General features: G+C 33.9%; 1 protein-coding gene across 2 annotated transcripts in view; it reads left to right on the top strand.

The window, feature by feature from the left end:
• Nucleotides 1-22,144, top strand: part of Tdrd3 (tudor domain containing 3) — a 130,177-nt gene that overhangs the window by 61,284 nt on the left and 46,749 nt on the right. For both annotated transcript variants that reach the window (XM_077795209.1, XM_077795210.1), the window contains exons 6-10: nucleotides 98-169; nucleotides 1,834-1,983; nucleotides 13,836-13,976; nucleotides 14,430-14,586; nucleotides 15,886-16,011. In XM_077795209.1, coding sequence (XP_077651335.1) covers nucleotides 98-169; nucleotides 1,834-1,983; nucleotides 13,836-13,976; nucleotides 14,430-14,586; nucleotides 15,886-16,011 — 646 coding nt within the window. The remainder of the gene's footprint in view (nucleotides 1-97; nucleotides 170-1,833; nucleotides 1,984-13,835; nucleotides 13,977-14,429; nucleotides 14,587-15,885; nucleotides 16,012-22,144) is intronic.

Below are 22,144 nucleotides of genomic sequence, written 5' to 3'. Positions count from 1 at the left end.
CTTTTTCTTATAAGAGTCTACTCAACGCAGTGGATCCTTGTACATTTTAAATATCTTTTATGTGCATTCTGTTTTATGACTTTTTTTCCCCCCACAGAGCTTATCAAAACACAATAGAAGCAATATTGGAACTGAAGGTGGACCACCACCTTTTGTGCCTTTTGGACAGGTAATGACTTTCATGTTGGCAAATGAATTTAAGTCAGGAAAAAGTGTTTTTCACTTATATGTAATGTGTGCTGAGTTTTTTTTTTTGTGTGTGAACTATTTATTCAGAGGTTATGGAATTATGTGCAAATACAAAGTTTGAAAATTTAAGGAATTTAGTAATTTGCTGTTAATCCAAAGATTGAAACAATTTAAGAGTCATAGCTGAAGAGCAGCTAAGAACTAATTAGGATAAGGAGAAACATTTTTTTGTTGTTGTTATTTTTCAATGGGATATTCAAAAGTAGAAAGACTAAAATATGCCATAATTTTTCAGAAGTCTGCTCTTCTGCCTCACTCTAAATACCCATTTCAGTTAGATTTAATTTTATTGCCAGTTGGCATTCACCCACAGCAGCCCTCATTCTTCTACACAACTGAAAATTTTTCTGTCTACTTTCTATTTTTCAGTCTCCTTTGCTACAAAATACTACCTTGAGGTAGCTCCTCTGCTAGCCAGTATCTTTTATCTTCCTCATTGTGCTTAGAATCAAATTGCATTCACATCAGTGTCCTCCAGCCTTTCCTGTTTTATCCCTGGCAAATCCAAGGGCAATCCCTGTGACAGCTAGCTCTTCTCATGAAATCACCTAAATTTAACTCTTGGTAAATCTGCCTTGGATTTGTTCTTTACAAGTGCTGGCTCAGAGTAAATATGAGCTGAGGACATAAAGTTAGAAAACAGAAACCTACATTTCTATAACATGGTTTAGTGTGTGTGTGTGTGTGTGTGTGTGTGTGTGTGTGTGTGTGTTTAATTTGCTATAAAAATGATCTAGTTTATCAGATGAGTAAGATCAGTTGACTGTCATCCTCTTCAAAAACCTCTTCATATAGTGTACTTAGAGTTATTCTTGCATTGTGACTATTTTGAAAATATTTTAAAAATATGTTGATCTTATTCTGTGTTTTGGAACAATGGATAGTCAAGATAAAAGGAAGCATGAAGTCCTAATATATAGTCCATGTTTATGATATTCTCACAGTGTAATAAAAATCCCCAGAAAGAAAACAAAGTAGAAAGTTTCTAGTAACTTATATTTGAAGATGATAAATGACATATTTGTAAGAATTTACCTGTGAGGAATTTGGTGATAATATGTCTCTTTCATAAATTACAAATAATGAATGTTTGCAGCCTGATTGAGGCAGAGGGTATGGTTTTTTGTTTTTGATTTTAAAGTTCAGAAACTTGTTAAAATAACTATAACATAATTCTTATATGGATATTGTGGCATAATATGGAAATTGAGCTCTTACTTACAGAATCAAATTTAACTTTCCTTTTGATTACTATAGACCATGTGAAATCTCAAATTGTTTTAAGCGATTATCCAAAAGTGAAACTTAGATTCCTTGCTTCAATATATGCATCCCCTGATTCAGAGGACCACATTTTTATGTATCTTTAATTTCATTTTCTGATTAAATTACTGAAAAGTTACTTTAATCAATTTACTACTGTTTTCTCAATTTTTTTGTAGATTTGTGGGGTGGAATCTTATTTTTGTAGATTCTCAGCTATTGAAATGTATACAAACATTTCTTTTCAAGAGGTATTGCTTTCTAACGAAAACCTTTTAATCTCTTTTGAAATTACTGGATTTCTTTTTACTATTTTACCAGAAGTGTGTATCTCATGTCCAAGTGGATACCAGAGAGCTTGATAGAAGAAAGACATTGCAAGTTACAATGCCTGTTAAACCTACAAATGATAATGATGAATTTGAAAAGCAAAGGACTGCCGCTATTGCAGAAGTTGCAAAGAGTAAAGAAGTAAGAAATTAAATAGTCACAAATCTCTCTTATTTCTTATCATTATTTTCTATTTAGATCACTCATGATTGTTATTATCTTTTCACCTAAGATATTCAGCAAACCTATGACAATATTCTTGCATATTTCATAAGTAAAAAATGCTTTGTCACCTCATGGGGTCTTAAGCTTACACATACTATTCTTATGTTCTTTTTCCAAATCTCCTTAGCAATTGTAATAAATTCTTCTTCCTAGCAAATTACCTTTCTTTTTTTTCTTAATTTATATATGACAGAAGAATGCATTACAAGTCTTATTACACATATAGACCACAATTTTTCATATCTCTGGTTGTATACAAAGTATATTCACGCCAATTTGTGTCTTCATACATGTACTTTGGATAATAATGTCCAGCACATTCCACCATCATTTGTAACCCCATGACCCCTCCCTTCCCCTCCAACCCCTCTGTCCTATTTAGAGTTCCTCTCATGTTCCCTCTCCCTATCCCACTATGAATCAACCTCCTTATCAGAGAAAACGTTTGGTATCTGGTTTTCTGGGATTGGCTAACTTCACTTAGCATTATCTTCTCTAACTCCAACCATTTACCTGCAAATGCCATGATTTTATTCTCTTTTATTGCTGAGTAATATTCCATTGTGTGTATATGCCACATTTTTTTTTTTATCCACTCATCTATTGAAGGGCATCTAGGTTGGTTCCACAGTTTAGTTATTGTAAATTGTGCTGCTATAAACATTAATGTGGCTGTGTCCCTGTAGTATGCTGTTTTTAAATCCTTTGGGTATAGACTGAGGAGTGGGATAGCTGGGTCAAATGGTGGTTCCATTCCCAATTTTCCAAGGAATCTCTATCCTGCTTTCCAGATTGGCTGCACCAATTTGCAGTCTCACCAGCAATGAGTGTATCTTTTCCCACACATACTTGCCAACACTTATTGTTGTTTGTCTTCATAATAACTGCCATTCTGACTGGAGTGAGATGAAATCTTAGAGTGGTTTTGATTTACATTTCTCTAATTGCTAGTGATGATGAACAAGTTTTCATCTATTTGCTGATTGACTGTATATCATCTTCTGAGAAGTGTCTCTTCAGGTCCTTGGCCCATTTATTGATTGGGTTACTTGTTTTTTTGGGTTATTTGTTTTATTTGTTTTTGAGTTCTTTATATACCCTAGAGATTAGTACTCTATCTGATGTGTGAGGAGTAAAGATTTGCTCCCAAGATGTAAGCTCTTTATTCACCTCACAGATTGTTTCTTTTGCTGAGAAGAAACTTTTTAGTTGGAGTCCATCCCATTTACAAAATGAAATTAAACCCCTATCTCTCACCATGCACAAAACTCAAAATGGATCAAGGACTTAGGAATAAAACCAGAGACCCTGTGTCTAATAGAAGAAAAAGTAGGCCCCAATCTCCATCATGTGGGATTAGGCCCCAACTTCCTTAATAAGACTCCTTTGGTGCAAGAATTAAAAGCAAATCATCTTTTTATTTTCCCTTTTGTTTTTCTTCTTAACAGTGTAACAACTGAACCCAACACTTTTTATGTTGCAGAGGGTTATTGTTTGGGTTAGTTACCATTTTCCCACATAATAGCAGCTTCTGAGGAATAGTAACTTCTGAGGATATGTCAATGGATGAGCATCAACATTTTTGTTATTTTCTTTCTTAATTTTATTCAATTTGTAGTAATTTTTATCTTTGGGTTATATGTGTTTTTACACACACACACACACACACACACATATTCACACTCCATTTTACACTATTGTTAGCCAAAGGTTCTATTTTAATTATTTTGAATTTATTGCTTATTTGGAATAGGTATTTGATTAGTCTTTGATAAGAAATTTAAGTTCTTGAGTTAGTTGCTTAGACTTTTCTTACCAATGAGTTAGAATAATTTCCTTTATTCCAGAACCATAATAAAAGCTTAGCTAACAATTGCTTTCATCTATTTAATTTCACATTTTAAGTAGAAGACTTGTTGAAATATAGTTGTTCTTCCTGCAGTGTCTTTCTAATCATCAGTCTAGAGTAGGAGCCAAAACATAAGCTCTGGAATCAGACATCTTGGAAGTATATATTGCTCATAATCTTAAATGGTGCTTTTTGTACCCCAACTTTCATCATCTGTGAAAATCAGGAACAGTAGTATTACCTACTTCATATGGTTACTGTGGGAGTTAAAATTAACAATTTCTAAGACATTTAGAACAGTTGCTACTACTTGGACGAGATCCTGACATTTTGTTGTTCAAAGCTCTAAATAAACATGGCTGTTGCTATTCTTTTTTATGCACTGTTTTCTGAAGTACCTTTTATTAAAAAAATTAACATTTCTTAAATTAATATTTCACTTAATTTATATGAAATATATTTATTTTTTCCAGAAGATATTCAAATTATGGAGTTTCACAAGAAGATACTAGAAACTAAATAGATGTTCCTTAATGATTATGAGCAACTTTTTTTATAGCTGGCTCTTTATTGGAGCATAGTTCACATATTTTTTTTGTTTGTTTGTTTATTTACTTTTTTTTTTGAGAGAGAGAGAGAGAATTTTAATATTTATTTTTTATTTTTCTGTGGACACAACATCTTTGTTTGTATGTGGTGCTGAGGATCGAACCCAGGCCACACGCATGCTAGGCGAGCGCGCTACCGCTTGAGCCACATCCCCAGCCCAGTTCACATGTTATAATTGCTTCAATTTTTAGGCCTAATTGATAACATATTTTCTCCACAAATTCTTGGTAATTGATCATATTTTTTAAGAACTAAAACAGACTTCAGAACTTCTTAATTTACATATGAGAGAGTTAGTGGAGGCTTAAAACTAACCAATTAACAAGTTGCCCAAGGTTACCCAGTAACAGTTCTAGGATTAATATATGCAAAACATAAAATCTGTATCATCAATAATATAAATATATCAAATATGTAAATTACATGCTGCAATTTTAAATATAGTAGAAGATTTGTAGGATGTAGGAGAATTAGCTGTGTTGTTGCTGAAGAAGAGTAATCCAGATATTGGAGGGGCCATTGCAAACACTATAAAGCAGGGACATGTGTTCAAGGAAAGCAAAGGAGATTGTGGAAACAGTGAAGAGATGAGAAGTAAAAGACAAGAGAAAAAAAGGAGGTCAGCTTATGTGGCATGCTACAAACCATTGTAAAAACATTAGCCTTCATTCAGAGAGAAATGGGAGCTCTTTGAGGGGTTTGAGCACAATAAGACCTTCTACTGACATACATTTTAAAAGATTAATTCTGGCTGCTGTGTTCAGACTAGGTTGTAGAAGAGGAGGATTAGAATTAAGTAAGTCACATATTGAAGTAACCCAAGGGGAAAAAATGACGGTTTAGATGAAGAGCATGTAAATATTGTGGTACGTTTTAGACATGCATGTAGTAATGTTTAATAGACAGTGAGACAGAAGACTATAGTTGAAAACAGCTTTGGAATAGATACATGCATTTCAGAGTTACTTTAGGCATGCAAATGATATTTAAAGTCATCAAGCCAAATGAGATCACCAAAGGAATGAGTGTTTATAGAGAATAGAAGAGGGTAAGAGCTCAGTAGCATTTCAGTCTTAAGAGTTTGGATGGAAGAAGCTGAACCAGCCATGCTGTGATCAGTAATGGATAGAAACAAGAGAATGCAGAAAATGTATCATGGAGAAGGGAGTGAGGAACCTGTCAAGGACAAGTGAAAAGACTTGTGACTAGTGGTGGAGATTTATTCATCCCTTCTACGTTCCTCTTGTTGTAATGAAAACATGTGTGGGTTCTTCAATGATTATTTCAATTTTTAAGTATAAAATGGAGCAAGACAACAGTAACAATGAGGGGAAAAGGTGTTGGAGGATTGAGAAGTGAGGAAAACGTTTAAGACAGTGGTTTAAAATGTGAGAACAGATGGGTTAGGGAAATACAGTAAGATTGCTAGGTATCTTTGAGAGCCCCCTTGAACTTCACAGTTATGATGATTCCACATATACATCACTCACATATTGTGAACAGATGATGTGGTTCATAAAAGGCAATACCAGTTACATGGTAGGTAATTGTGACTGTTCTAGATACTTTTATGTGTTTTGATTAAGAGCCATTTTAAAGCAGCAAAAAAATCTGATTCTGAAAGTGCTGTTTATCCTATTCCTTAATTCATAAAATGGAAATAAAATAATCAGGAAATGTGTCTAGAAATTGGGGCTATTTCATTGTCAAAAGAAAAAGCACTCTTGGAGTTACAGAACATAAATTCCAGAAGTGTATTTAATTTGGAAGAGGTCAGCCTCCAGACTTTTCAGGTAACTATGTTCTAGATATGATCCAAAATAGTAATTACTATCTGTTATTGAGTGTTTTCCCTGTGCCAGTTGCAGAGATAATCACTTCCTATTGATGGTGTCATTTAATCCTCTCAAGGTAGTTTTTCTCATTGCTCTTTTAAGAATGGAAAACCTGAGGCTCAGTGGAAAGTGATTTGCCTGAGGACAGGAGATAATAGGTGACTGAGCAAAGATTAGCATAAGCCTTGTCTAGCTAGTCCAAAGCCTGTGTACTTAACTGTATTAAATCCTCTCCTATCTCTAACCTTTGTATCCCATTAATATAACCCCGTATTATTCTTTGCATTCAAACAAGTAATGGCTATCAAGGTATTTCAATTTTTTTTTTTTTGAAATGCTGTCTCTCCATGTTGCCCAGGCTGGTCTTAAAAAAACTCATGGGTTTAAGTAATTCTTTTGCCTCAGTTTCCCAAGTAGCTAGGATCATAGGTGTGTGCTACCATACCTGCCTTCAGTTTTGTTGGAATTTCACAACCCCAAAATTGAAGAAATCAGTTAATGTTTTTGGTCTTTGAATATATAATTTTAATTTTGATTTGAATTCAACTTAAATATTGTGGGGTAGCAACTACTCAATGGAGATATTTATTAATCTTTTAATGTTCATTTAACATGATATTTTTGTTTTTCTGGTTCTACTTTTTTATGATTCAAGGTAATTTCCTAGTGTTGTGTACACTTATATCTGAAATATTTTATTATTATATTCATTTTAAGTTTAAAATGATCATTAAATTGATCATTATCTCTAATGAAATATCTAATAAAAAGTTTTAAGTTATTCAATTTATGCTAAAGCTGTTGGAGCTTTAAAATATTATGTAACCATATATTTAATTTGCTGTTATATAAGTAGCAGTGTGAATGCTATACATGAATTTGTATCTTTCTTTTTTTTTTCTATTGTTGGTTGTTCAAAACATTACATAGTTCTTGATATATCATATTTCACATTTTGATTCAAGCAGGTTATGAACTCCCATTTTACCCTGTATACACCTTGCAGAATCACATCAGTTACACTTCATTGCTTTACATAATGATATACTCATGTCTGTTGTATTCTGCTGCCTTTCCTATCCTCTACTATCCCCCCTCCCCTTCCCTCCCCTCCTCTCTTCTCTCTCTACCCCCACTCCTGTAATTCATTCCTCCCCTTGTACTGTTTTTCCCTTTCCCCTCACTTCCTCTTGTATGTAATTTTGTAAACCCTGAGGGTCTCCTTCCTTTTCCATGCAATTTCCCTTCTCTCTCCCTTTCCCTCCCACCTCTCATCCTTGTTTAATGTTGGTCTTCTTCTCGTGCTCTTCTTCCCTAGTCTGTTCTTAGTTACTCTCCTTATATCAAAGAAGACATTTGGCATTTGTTTTTTAGGGCTTGGCTAGCTTCGCTTAGCATAATCTGCTCTAATGCCATCCATTTCCCACCAAATTCTGTGATTTTGTCATTTTTTAATGCAGAGTAATACTCCATTGTGTATAAATGCCACATTTTTTTTATCCATTCATCTATTGAAGGGCATCTAGGTTGGTTCCACAGTCTTGCTATTGTGAATTGTGCTGCTATGAACATCAATGTAGCAGTGTCCCTGTAGCATGCTCTTTTTAGGTCTTTAGGGAATAGACCAAGAAGGGGAACAGCTGGGTCAAATGGTGGTTCCATTCCCAGCTTTCCAAGAAATCTCCATACCGCTTTCCAAATTGGCTGCACCAATTTGCAGTCCCACCAACAATGTACAAGTGTACCCTTTTCCCCACAACCTCGCCAGCACTTATTGTTGTTTGACTTCATAATGGCTGCCAATCTTACTGGAGTGAGATGGTATCTTAGGGTGGTTTTGATTTGCATTTCTCTGACTGCTAGAGATGGTGAGCATTTTTTTATGTACTTATTGATTGATTGTATGTCCTCCTCTGAGAAGTGTCTGTTCAGGTCCTTGGCCCATTTGTTGATTGGGTTATTTGTTATCTTATTGTTTAATTTTTTGAGTTCTTTGTATACTCTGTATATTAGGGCTCTATCTGAAGTGTGAGGAGTAAAGATTTGTTCCCATGATGTAGGCTCCCTATTTACCTCTCTTATTGTTTCTTTTGCTGAGAAAAAACTTTTTAGTTTGAGTAAGTCCCATTTGTTGATTCTGGATGTTAACTCTTGTGCTATGGGTGTCCTATTGAGGAATTTGGAGCCCGACCCCACAGCATGTAGGTCGTAGCCAACTTTTTCTTCTATCAGATGCCGTGTCTCTGATTTGATATCAAGCTCCTTGATCCATTTTGAGTTAACTTTTGTGCTTGGCGAGAGAAAGGGATTCAGATTCATTTTGTTGCATATGGATTTCCAGTTTTCCCAGCACCATTTGTTGAAGATGCTATCCTTCCTCCATTGCATGCTTTTAGCCCCTTTATCAAATATAAGAAAGTTGTAGTTTTGTGGGTTGGTTTCTGTGTCCTCTATTCTGTACCATTGGTCCACCCGCCTGTTTTGGTACCAGTACCATGCTGTTTTTGTTACTATTGCTCTGTAGTATAGTTTGAAATCTGGAATCGCTATACCACCTGATTCACACTTCTTGCTTAGTATTGTTTTTGCTATTCTGGGTCTTTTATTCTTCCATATGAATTTCATGATTGCTTTCTCTATTTCTACAAGAAATGCCGTTGGGATTTTGATTGGCATTGCATTAAACCTATAGAGAACTTTTGGTAATATCGCCATTTTGATGATGTTAGTTCTGCTTATCCATGAACAGGGTATATTTTTCCATCTTCTAAGGTCTTCTTCTATTTTTCTTTTTAGGGTTCTGTAGTTTTCATTGTATGAGTCTTTCACCTCTTTTGTTAGGTTGATTCCCAAGTATTTTATTCTTTTTGAGGATATTGTGAACGGAATGGTTGTCCTCGTTTCCATTTCAGAGGATTTGTCGCTGATATACAGGAATGCCTTTGATTTATGCATGTTGATTTTATAACCTGCCACTTTGCTGAATTCATTTATTATCTCTAATAGTTTCTTTGTAGACCCTTTTGGGTCTGCTAGGTATAGAATCATGTCATCTGCAAATAGTGATAATTTAAGTTCTTCTTTTCCTATTTTTATGCCTTTAATTTCTTTCGTCTGTCTAATTGCTCTGGCCAGTGTTTCGAGAACTATGTTGAACAGAAGTGGTGAAAGCGGGCATCCCTGTCTTGTTCCAGATCTTAGAGGGAATGCCTTCAATTTTTCTCCATTCAGAATGATGCTAGCCTGAGGCTTAGCATAAATTGCTTTTACAATGTTGATGTATTTTCCTGTTATCCCTAGTTTTTCAAGAGTTTTGAACATAAAGGGATGCTGTACTTTGTCGAATGCTTTTTCCGCGTCTATCGAGATGATCATATGGTTCGTATTTTTAAGTCTATTGATGTGGTGAATAACATTTATTGATTTCCGTATATTGAACCAGCCTTGCATACCAGGGATGAATCCTACTTGATCATGGTGCACAATTTTTTTGATATGTTTTTGTATCCAATTCGCCAGAATTTTATTGAGGATTTTTGCATCTAAGTTCATTAGAGATATTGGTCTGCAGTTTTCTTTCTTTGAAGTGTCTTTGTCTGGTTTCGGAATCAGGGTGATGTTAGCCTCGTAGAATGAATTTGGTAGTTCTTCCTCTTTTTCTATTTCCTGAAATAGCTTGAAAAGTATTGGTATTAGTTCCTCTTTAAAGGTTTTGTAAAACTCTGCTGTATACCCGTCCAGTCCTGGGCTTTTCTTAGATGGTAATCTTTTGATGGTTTCTTCTATTTCCTCAATTGATATTGGTCTGTTTAGGTTGTCTATCTCCTCCTGACTCAATCTGGGCAGATTATATGACTTAAGAAATTTATCGATGCCTTCACTATCTTCTATTTTATTGGAGTATAAGGATTCAAAATAATTTCTGATTATCTTCTGCATTTCTGAAGTGTCTGTTGTGATATTGCCTCTTTCATCCCGTATGCTGGTAATTTGAGTTCTCTCTCTTCTTCTCTTCGTTAGCATGGCTAAGGGTCTGTCAATTTTATTTATTTTTTCAAAGAACCAACTTTTAGTTTTGTCAATTTTTTCAATTGTTTCTTTTGTTTCAATTTCATTAATTTCAGCTCTGATTTTAATTATTTCTTGCCTTCTACTTCTTTTGCTGTTGTTTTGCTCTTCTTTTTCTAGGATTTTGAGATGAAGTATAAGATCATTTATTTGTTGGTTTTTTTCTTTTTTTAAGGAATGCACTCCAAGCAATGAATTTTCCTCTTAGAACTGCTTCCAATGTGTCCCATAGATTCCGATATGTTGTGTCTGTGTTTTCATTTAACTCTAAGAATTTTTTAATTTCCTCCTTGATGTCTTCTAAAACCCATTGATCATTCAGTAACCTATTGTTCATTCTCCAAGTGATGCATGATTTTTCCTTCCTTCTTTTATCATTGATTTTCAGTTTCATTCCATTATGATCAGACAAGATGCATGGTATTATCTCTACTCCTTTATATTGTCTAAGAGTTGCCCTGTGACATAATATATGATCTATTTTTGAGAAGGATCCATGTGCTGCTGAGAAAAAAGTGTAGCTGCTTGATGTTGGGTGGTATATTCTATATATGTCAATTAAGTCTAGGTTGTTAATTGTATTATTGAGTTCTATAGTTTCCTTATTCAACTTTTGTTTGGAAGATCTGTCCAGTGGTGAGAGAGGTGTGTTGAAGTCTCCCATGATTATTGTATGGTGGTCTATTAGACTCTTGAACTTGAGAAGAGTTTGCTTGATGAACATAGCAGCCCCGTTGTTTGGGGCATATATATTTATGATTGTTATGTCTTGTTGGTGTATGGTTCCCTTGAGCAGTATGTAGTGTCCCTCTTTATCCCTTTTGATTAACTTTGGCTTGAAATCTATTTTATTTGATATGAGTATGGACACTCCTGCTTGTTTCCGCAGTCCATATGAGTGATATGATTTTTCCCAACCTTTCACCTTCAGTCTGTGTATATCTTTTCCTATCAAATGCGTCTCCTGCAGGCAGCATATTGTTGGGTCTTGTTTTGTGATCCATTCAACTAGCCTGTGTCTCTTAATTGGTGAGTTTAAGCCATTAACATTTAGGGTTATTATTGAGATACGGTTTGTTCTTCCAGCCATAATTTGTTTATTAATGCTATTAAACCTGATTTGTTTTCCTCTTTGATTATTTTCCCCCCTTTACTGTCCTACCTCCCACTGTTGGTTTTCATTGTTGTTTTCCATTTCCTCTTCCTGTAGTGTTTTGCCAAGGATTTTTTGAAGAGATGGTTTTCTAGCTGCAAATTCTTTTAACTTTTGTTTGTCGTGGAATGTTTTAATTTCGTCTTCCATCCTGAAGCTTAATTTCGCCGGATACCCGATTCTTGGTTGGAACCCATTTTCTTTTCGCGTTTGAAATATGTTATTCCAGGATCTTCTAGCTTTTAGAGTCTGTGTTGAGAGATCAGCTTACCCCTAAATGTAATCTGCTTCCTTTCCCTTGTAGCTTTTAAAATTCTCTCCTTATTCTGTATGTTGGACATCTTCATTATAATGTGTCTAGGTGTGGATCTCTTATGATTTTGCACATTCGGCGTCCTGTAGGCTTCTAGGATTTGGGATTCTGTCTCATTCTTCAAGTCTGGGAAGTTTTCTTGTATTATTTCACTGAATAGATTGCTTAATCCTTTGGTTTGGAGCTCTGTGCCTTCCTGTATCCCAATGACTCTTAAGTTTGGTCTTTTGATATTATCCCATAGTTCTTGGATGTTCTGCTCATGGTTTCTTAGTAGACTTGCTGAGCTATCTATGTTCTTTTCAAGTTGAAATACTCTGTCTCATTGTCTGATGTTCTATCTTCTAAGTGATCCACTCTGCTGGTAGTATTCTCAATTGAGTTTTTAAGTTGGTTTATTGTTTCCTGCATTTCTAGGATTTCTATTTGTTTGTTTTTTATTACCTCTATCTCCCTGTGAAATTGATCTTTTACTTCCTGGATTTGTTTGTCAATGTGATCTTTCATTGTCTGATTTTGCTGTCTCATGTCTTCCTTGAGACTCCAGATCATCTGAAGCATGTATGTCCTGACCTCTCTATCTGACATTCCATCTGTTGCACCTATTACCTCTTCTAAAGTTGAGTTGACCTGCATTGCCTGTGGTCCTTTCTTGTCGTTTCATACTGCTGGCGTTTCTTTCTGCTTGGTGAAATTGTTGTGTCTTTGATATTTTCCCTCTATTTATTTATATTGCTCTTGTATAGTTGAAAAATCACCCTTGCAGGACAGGTAGTGGCTGTGATCCTCCTCCAATTAGTGTGATCCGTCTACCACGCTGGCAGGCCCTAGGTCTGCTCTGCTTGTCGGTTAAAGGTCCGCCTACCCAGCAGGCGCCAGGGGCACCTGTGTCACTCCGTAGGTTGCTGGGCCTAACCTCCCGATGGGTCGCAGGTTCCCCTAGCTTGCAGGCATTGGGGGAGGGGCCGGCTCCGCCCCTCAGCAGGCCGCTGGGCCCGATCTGCCGGTGTTCACAGTCCCGCCTACCTTGCAGACACTGGGGGAGGGCACAGGCCTGCCCCTCAGCAGGCTGCCGGTCCTGTCCTAGTGGGTCCGGTCTGCGTTCCCTGCAGGCGCGTGTAGCTGCTCTGTCACTTGGCAGGTTGCTGGGCCTGACCCGCCCGCCCGTGGGTTGCAGGTTAGCCTAGCTTGCAGGCACTGGGAGAGGGGCCGGTTCCGCCCCTCAGCAGGCCGCTGGGCCCTATCTGCCGGTGTTCACAGTCCCGCCTACCTTCTGTATCTTTCCAAAACAAAGTTCTTCATGGTTATTTCTTCATAAGTTTTGAAAAGAAAAAAATTGGATTAAAGTAAAGTTTCAAATTTAATTATAAGTTTTTCAAGTAATTGAGACAAAATAATGAATATAGATCTAAAAGTTTTTAAAATGTAGTTGGTAAGAAATAACATAGGATAATGTAGATAATAAATTAGTAGTTTTAATACAGTGTTTACATTTATTTTTGTTTACTTTCTGCCACTATAGAATCATATTCCTAGACCATGGACATAGGTTTAGAATCTTGCTAAGTATAACCTGGCCTTGTAGGTGGATTTAGAAACCAGTTCCAGTTTTATGAGTCATGAATTTTATCCTAGAATCATTTGACATCTAATCTTTATAATGCTTATTTTATTTTCTTTTATATTGTTGTATAGTTAAGTTTATTTCCTTGGAGAGACTGAAAGGCAACCTGACTTGTGAGAGGAAAAGATGGCTAATACTTGTCTGTGACTTTTGCTGTTTGAAAAGAACAAGCTGTTTCACTTTTCCATGTAAAAAACATAATTAAGAAACTTTTAATTACTTAATTTCACCAGATTTTTTTAGTAGTGACTTGGGTTTTAAGGCTATTTTTAAATGCTGTTTACTTACACCTCTTTTATGTTTCTCTTATCCTAAAGACCAAGACATTTGGAGGAGGTGGTGGTAGTGCCAGAAGTAATCTCAATATGAGTGCTGTTGGTAACCGAAACAGGGAAGTTTTACAAAAAGAAAAGTCAGCCAAATCAGAGGGGAAACATGAGGGTGTCTACAGAGAACTGGTAAGACTAAAGAATCAACCACAAAATTAATATTTTTAAAAAAATACCCTTGATCTGTCTTTGAGTTTTTAGAAAGGTGCTATATAAATTATATTTCTTTTTTTTGATGGAGAACTATCAAAAATTTTTCATTTTTTTACCATAAAAATATTCACTGAGTAGTTTTCTCTTCATTATATTATCTTCAAACATCTTATTTTAATATAAAAATTTTTTTTCTTAGTTTTGCATTTGCAATGGAACTTGCTAAGTTAGAGTACTCAAGGCATAATACATTTTATACAGATTCTTCTTGACTTTTAGTATGAATAAATAGCAAGTGAATGTTACATTAGTGTATTATTTTCCATAAATATGAGATGTAATTTTGAGTTAAACAACAGTAAATAATTAAAAATATATTCCTCACTTTATTTACTGACTGTCAGCACAGCTTTCTCTTACTCCTTATAGGTTGATGAAAAGGCACTGAAGCACATAACAGAAATGGGCTTCAGTAAGGAAGCATCGAGGCAAGCTCTGATGGATAATGGCAACAACTTAGAGGCAGCATTGAATGTACTTCTTAATGGCAATAAACAGAAACCTGTTACGGGTCCACCTCTAAGAGGTATAACTTAACAGGCAATGTGCCAGATATTATTGCTGGCTTTTAGAGTAATATATTTTATCAAAAGAGGCTGAGTTTTATCACTGTGAGGACTGTAACTTTATGTAGCATGGTGAATGGAAGGATTGTGAGCTTGGAACCATAGATATGTTTGCAGGTTATTTTGAGTCTCTCTGTCCTTATATAAAGTATGTCTAATGGTACCTTATTTAATAGGGTTAGTATGAGCAGCAGAGAAAATATGACATTGAGTGACTAGTTCTATTAATTATTTCTAGAACTGTGCCACTTATATAAATAGCAACAGTTTGTACACTGTTTAAAAGTAAGAAGAAAATAAATTTTATTTGGTGGTGTTTTTTAATTATTGCATGGTCAAAGGTATTAGGTAATTTTTCAAGTCTCATTCCTTTATTTTAAAAACAAGGAATTTTACTCAGGTATAAAGAAGAATGAAATTGTCATTTGCTGGTAGATGGATGGAACTAGAGAACATTATGCTAAATAAAATAAGCCATTCTCAGAAAGCCAAGGGTTGAATGTTTTATATGTGGATGCCAGAGAGAAAAATAATTTTTAAAAGTGGGGAAGTTGGGGTATCTTAGGAAAATAGGAAACCGTAGAGGAAGGAAGGGAATCTGGAATTAATGGGGAATTAAATCTACCAAATTTTACTGTGTCCATGTCCAAATTTACCAAAGTTAATCCCATATATTTATAATTATATAATATAGGTAACTATACAAAAATTAAAATATTAATAACAGAAGAGAGATTAGTATAGCAGAGCAAGAAGGAAAGAGAAGGTACTGGGAAATTAGATTGATCAAATTATATGCATGTTTGAATATAATGATGAATTCTATTATAATTTTTTCTTTTAAAGATAATATATATATAAGCAAATTTAAATTTCTGGATAACTCATTTAGGGGATTAACCCATTAAGTTAAAAGTTCTCAATTCTGTTAACATAATAATTATTTAAAAGTTGCCATAAGTGTTGTATTGTTGAGAGTAATTTTTATAGATGTTTTGTATCTGGGACAATGGTACAAAATTGGTTGAATGTACTATATAATATAATCATTTAAAAGTTTTCTTATTATTAAAAGAATATACGGAAAAATAATGAAAAGAAATATATGTAACATCCTGCTTGAAATGATTGCTGATTGTATTTTAATGCTTTTTTCTCCTTCCATTTTTCCATATAGAATATATATAAATACACATACATACACACACACATACACACGAATATATATATGTATGTATGTCTTACTTTTAAATCTTAAGGTAGAGGAAAAGGAAGGGGTCGAATAAGATCTGAAGATGAAGAAGACCTAGGAAATGCAAGGCCATCAGCACCAAGCACATTATTTGATTTCCTGGAATCTAAAATGGGGACTTTGAATGTGGAAGGTAGGCTAACTTAAAGTAGATTCCTTTTTTAAAAATAGATTTCTTTTTAAAGATAATACTTTATTTAGAATTATACAAAAATATTTAATAAAGCAGCTGATGATATGATATGAACATCTATTCTGAGTGTTTAGAAATTTATTTAGTGCATTTCCTGGTTGACAAAAGCACAGAAGAAAATTTTGTTACATTGTGAAAAAAATACATAGCACCTTATTTGGCCCTCTAATTGTATGATAAATAATTGTACCAACAACTTCTCTCAACTTTACTCTTATTAGATAGCAGATTTAACCGTGTAGACAAATTGTTATTTTGGAAAACTATTATTACATATTCTTATGTATTTTATTTTGATTGGGAGATTAGTCTGTCTTCTTTTTCTGCATGTTACATGTTGTATAAAATGTTGAGACTGAGAGAATATGCTTTCACAATGTAATGAATTCTAATTATGATATAGTTCAGTGAGTAACATAAATACTCAAGAAAGTAAGTATGTTAAATGTGTATCATTTTTCCTAAAAGTGGAATATAATAAATATTTTCCAAAGAGTAAGTTTTAAAAATATGATTCCAAAATAATAGGGAAATATCCTTTTAAATGTAGTTTTTCTTTTTGAGTTATATTTTAAATCCAACCAAATAAACTTTCAGGTAATGTGGATTGTTTGTTTGTTTGTTGTTTTTGTTTTACAGATTTGGAGTATTCAGGTTTCATGAAACTGGAAGCTGTTTTGCTAGATTATATAGAAAAATCCACATTGTTTGAAAAGCAAATGTTTAGTATAGAGGAAAACTATAAGCAGTAACATGGAAAAAAAGTATTTTCTTGGTTTTAAAGCATGAAATAGTTTCTGTTGCTATATAATGAATTACCCCAAAGTCAGCTTTTTAAAAAAATGCAAATTTATTATCATAGTTTATGTGTGTCAAGGTTATGATCTAGCCTTAGGCCCAAGGTCCTCTTACAGGCTCACTAATTATTAGCAGAATTCAAAAACTGAATTCTCTTTTGGCTTTCAGAAGACAGCTTTCAGCTCCTACAAGCTGTCCCTCAAGTTGTTGCCACATGGATCATAACACAGGCAATAGTCATGGTATTTAGCCAGCAGGAGAATCTCTGCTGCTTTTTCACATCTCTCTCACTTCTGACTGTGACTTCTTGATATTCTTGTCCCAACCTCTTTTTATACAATTCTATTCAGATCTTCTTTCCTTTCATCTTCCTGTCCCCCTACACTTCCTTTTGACTGTTACAGTATCTACTAAATCATAGTGAGTTTAAGATTGATAGTTGTAACTCATCTATGACTTATAATAGTTGTTTTGACTGGCTGGGTTACAAACATGTCAAACCACAATTGATTCTTATATTTAAAACAACTTCCACTAAGCCCTTATATTTTTTCATTTTCATTTTCATTTTCTTTTTTTTTTTCATTTACACTAAGGATAAAATTCTTTTAAATAAATATCTCTTTGTGCCTTTAGTTTGTGAGTTGTCATCTCGCAAACTAGACAGTAAGTTTTCTGGCATATTTATAACCTATATTAATCTTTAGTCTTTTATTTCAAAAGTTTATTTTACAAAATAAGATCTAGTAGTTTTTTGTTTTTATTTTTAATACTCTATAATCAAGCACTATTGAATACTGCTTGGTTTGCTATTTCATTATTTTTAAATATTTGTCTGACCTGGAACTAATTCTGTCAGTAGCCACTTTTCTGCCACTTTTATTTTTTAAGATGACATCACATGGAAAAGATTCATGACAACTCACAGAAGTACAAACAGCTGTGCAATAAATTTATAAGTATATAGATGGAAGATGGTTATACTTGTAGATGATTTTTTTTAGAGAGAGAGAGAGAGAGAATTTTTTTTTAATATTTATTTTTTAGTTTTTGGTGGACATAACATCTTTGTCTTGTATGTGGTGCTGAGGATCGAACCCGGGCCGCACGCATGCCAGGCGAGCGCGCTACCGCTTGAGCCAGATCCCCAGCCCCTATAGATGATTTTTTTATTCTATTGGTCTTGTCTTCATGGTTACGATAAAGGTGACAAGATTGATGGGAAGACTTTGCACGTGATCACCCTTAAAGTATCTTTGCCAAGTTTTATTCTATTACTCTTTTTTTTTTGCTAACCTACTCATACTACTCATAAGAATTCACCACATTCTTAGGTAAACTTTGGTTATAGTAAAAAAAAAAAATAGTTGACACAAGGTACTCAATTGAATTTTCAATACATTTTAAGATCTCATGGAATTGAAGCCTGAAATATACTGCTAGTTTTATAAAAATTGAATCTCCACTTTTTTATTTCTCAGAATTTGGTCATTGTTCCATAAATCTTATATTCTAAAATTAACTCTTCATTGATAGTATGAAATGTTGGAGATTTTCTCAGGAAAATTCAGGAAGTTTTTCAGGACAATTGTCATAATTTTAAATGGTTAAATGCCTTATAAACAGATAATGAAGAGAATTATGACCTTGTAATTGATATATGTTCATATCATCAACATCTTTTGTGTCTATTATAGAAATTGACTTTATAAAGAAGTAATTGTGATTCAGTGGTACATATATGTGAGGATTCAAAATTATTTTTCTAATAAAATTGAAAATTGAACTTTTCTTCTTTGTGTCATATCAGTCCAAACTTTCAGATGATTGTTTAATTTGGGATCCCTAAAAGACACAATTTAGCTTAGTAAGTTTTTACCTAGATGATTGTGTCATATAGGTTGAACATATTTAATTCAAAAGTATAAAATCTGAAATGCTGAAAAATCTGACTCTTTTGAGTGCCAACATAATGCCATAGTGGAAAATTCTGTATCTGACCTCATGTGACAGGTCACAGTTAAAATGTGGGTGTGATAAAAGTATTGTATAAAATCACTACCATGTAATCCCAGTTCTTTCAGAAGCTGAAGCAGGAAGCTTCCAATTTCAAGGCCAGCCTTGACAACTCAAGAAAGACCTTGCCTCAAAATAAAAAGGGTTGGAGATGTAGCTCAGTGATTAAATGCCCTGGGTTCAATTTTCAGTATTTCAATACATGAATAAATAACTATAACCTGAATATATAAGGTGTATATGAAACGTAAGATTTTTTAAATTGAGTAAGGTTTTGAGTAGCATGATAAAATATCACACCATACCTTTACATCCTGTGTAGGAAACACATTATTCCCTTGTCCAATGTGTGCATGGTACCTGTGCTAGTCCCTTAGAAGCCATCTCAGTCATCAGATCTGCTGTTGAAGGATCACAGGGCCTTTGTTCAAGTACCACTTATTTTACTTAATAATGGCCCCAAAGTACAAGAGTAGTGACACTGGCGATTTTAATATAGCTTATCGCCAAAAGTGTTTTATTATTATTAGTGACTACTGATAATCTCTTACTGTGACTAATTTATAAATTTAACTTGTATAGGAAAGAACATGGTGTAAAAATTGTATTTTCTATGGTTTCAGGCATCCACTGAGGATATTGAAACATATCCCCTGTGGATCAGGAGGACTACTGTAGTAGAAAAGAGCACTTCTGATATTTCTTTTCCTTCTGTGGTTTCAAACTTGCCATCTGGTTTGTTTTTTGTAATTGAAGTCTGAAAGAAATAACCAACACTTTCCATTGTCCTGACATTTTCATAATTTTTTATACCAGGTTTTCTAAAGCATTAACTACCTTAGTTAGGTGATTTCAGTTCCAAGACAGTAGACTAACAGGATGCCAGCTTCCTGTTAGGACATGCCACTAAGTTTGATTGACATTATATTAAGTGATGGTAGTATTGAGAATAATCCCTGAAAATTGACCTCGTCTAAAATTGTCTTTTTTAAAAAAAAAACAAACATACGAATGAAAAGACTGTGTCCTGCTACTGGTATTTTGTTTTAAAATTTATCATAGTGTATTTCAACTTTTTAAATACATTTAAAAATGTATTTAATAATTTAAGTACCATACTTAATTGCCTAGGAATTTGTGATTTATAAGATACTGATTTTAGGAATCTTAATTATTCTGAATGTATTGTAAATTGTAAATGTTGATATTTTCTTAGACTAGTAATGTATCTAGCACTAATCTATAAATATCTTTAGCATTTACTAGGGGCTACTCCAAAGGATTTAGTTTTACAAAATTAGTCTCTATCAGGTGTCGTGTAAAGAGGCTGTATAGTTTTTTTTTTTTTTTTTTGCAGTACTTGGGTTTGAACTAAATCTTTGAGTTACATCTCCACATCTCCAGCCCCACCCCCCCCCCCCCCTTTTTTTTTTTTTTGAAACAGGATCTTGCTAAACTGCACAGGCTGGCTTTGAATTTAACAATCCTCCTGTCTCAGCCTCCCAAGTTGTTGGAATTACAGGTGTGCACCACCGTACCTAGCTTATGTAGATTATTTGTGTTCCTTTCAGCTCACAGTCTTATTAGCATACTATTAGAGACACTCTTAAATTCAAAATGGTCCAGATATACTTTGTTTTGAAGTTTTGAAATTTTCTGGGTAGATGCCATAGCTGATATAATTGAACACTAGTGACCTGAAGAAGCTTACTATTATAGAGATTGCATATTAAATCCAAATTTTAAATTGTTTTATTTTATGGCACGTGATATGTAATTAATTTTCGTTGGTATTTAGTTCAGTGAAAGATGGCATATTGCTTGTCTCAGAATATTAGAGTACATGAGCCTATTTTTCATTTTGCCATTCTTCTATTTTCCTCAATTTATTGTTCATTCCTTTAAACATTTACTAAACATGAATTAAAATAATAGTTACAATTTATTGAGCATCTACTCTGGCAGGAACTATGGTGGATGCTTTGTATATTATTAATTCATTTAATCATATGAATTGCAAAATATATATTGTTATTTCCATTTGATAAGCAAGCAGGCTTGAAGAAAGAAAATGTAATAAGAGCTCAAGAACTGGGATTTGGATTCTGTCTTTTCCTTTTCCCAATTCAAAACTCTTTCTACCATGATGCATATCTTTTAAGATGTTCAAGCTGTGTATAGCACACCACTGATTGTAGACTTAAAAAAATAGTATGGTTAGAGGATAAGCTGGAGAATACCATTAGATGAAATGCAGTATAAACATTGAGATGTTTGTTTTGAAAGACTAGTAAAGAATAACATTTAATATAGCATGACAGGACTGTGATTATAGCTCAGTGGTAGAGCACTTGCCTCGCACATGTGAGGTACTAGATTCAATCCTCAGCACCACATAAAAATAAATAAATAAATAAAGGTATTATGTCCATCTACCAAAAACTAAAAACATTTAAAAATATGTGTATAGCAAGACAGTTTGATTGTATGGGTTTGGGGAGATGGGTTATTGCTCTTCTTGCCTCCCCCACAATATTTTTTTAAAAGATTTTATTCTATTTTTATAATACATGGATTATAATAATGTTTTCTAAAACATCATAATAAGCAGGTATAGAGGTACTATGACTTCTTAATAAATAGTATTCTGGCCCATAAATGAACATTCCTTTGGTATTTCATTTTAAGAATCTCCTTTATTTTCATTTTTTTGCCTCTTGAAAATGACTTAAAATTTTCACTAGCATAGTTTGGCTTCCTAATTGTAAGAGATTTTTGTCTAGCTATAGTTTAGTGTGACATTTACAAGAACATGTATGTACAGAATAATACTGAATTTAAGTCATCATACTCATCACCATAGAAAATATTAATCAACTTGGAGGAAAAGACCTCAAAAGTTACATTTAGTTTTTTGTATGTGGCTGATGCTTATTATGGCAGTTTCGGTTGTTCTAATACTTCATCCCTTCAGTTTTTACAAATGTGATAATAAATGATGATGCTTTATGTTTACTTATAATTTTAATGCCCTATTTATCAACAGGGAACCTTGCCTCACTTGCCTAAATCCACCATTGTACCATTGAACAGTTGGTATGAAGGAGAGAAGGCATTAATGATAGTAGCATGGGGATGATAATAAATTAACAGTGTTACATTTAATTTAATAATCTTTATGTTATTTTATACCCAAGATATGCTAGAAAGTTGAAAATATCCAATTTCAGAAGAGTTATATAAGAAAGAAATGTGATTG

This window comes from Urocitellus parryii, chromosome 2, assembly GCF_045843805.1.
Source record: "Urocitellus parryii isolate mUroPar1 chromosome 2, mUroPar1.hap1, whole genome shotgun sequence".
Taxonomy (NCBI): domain Eukaryota; kingdom Metazoa; phylum Chordata; class Mammalia; order Rodentia; family Sciuridae; genus Urocitellus; species Urocitellus parryii.
This window is presented reverse-complemented; position numbering and strand designations above follow the sequence as displayed.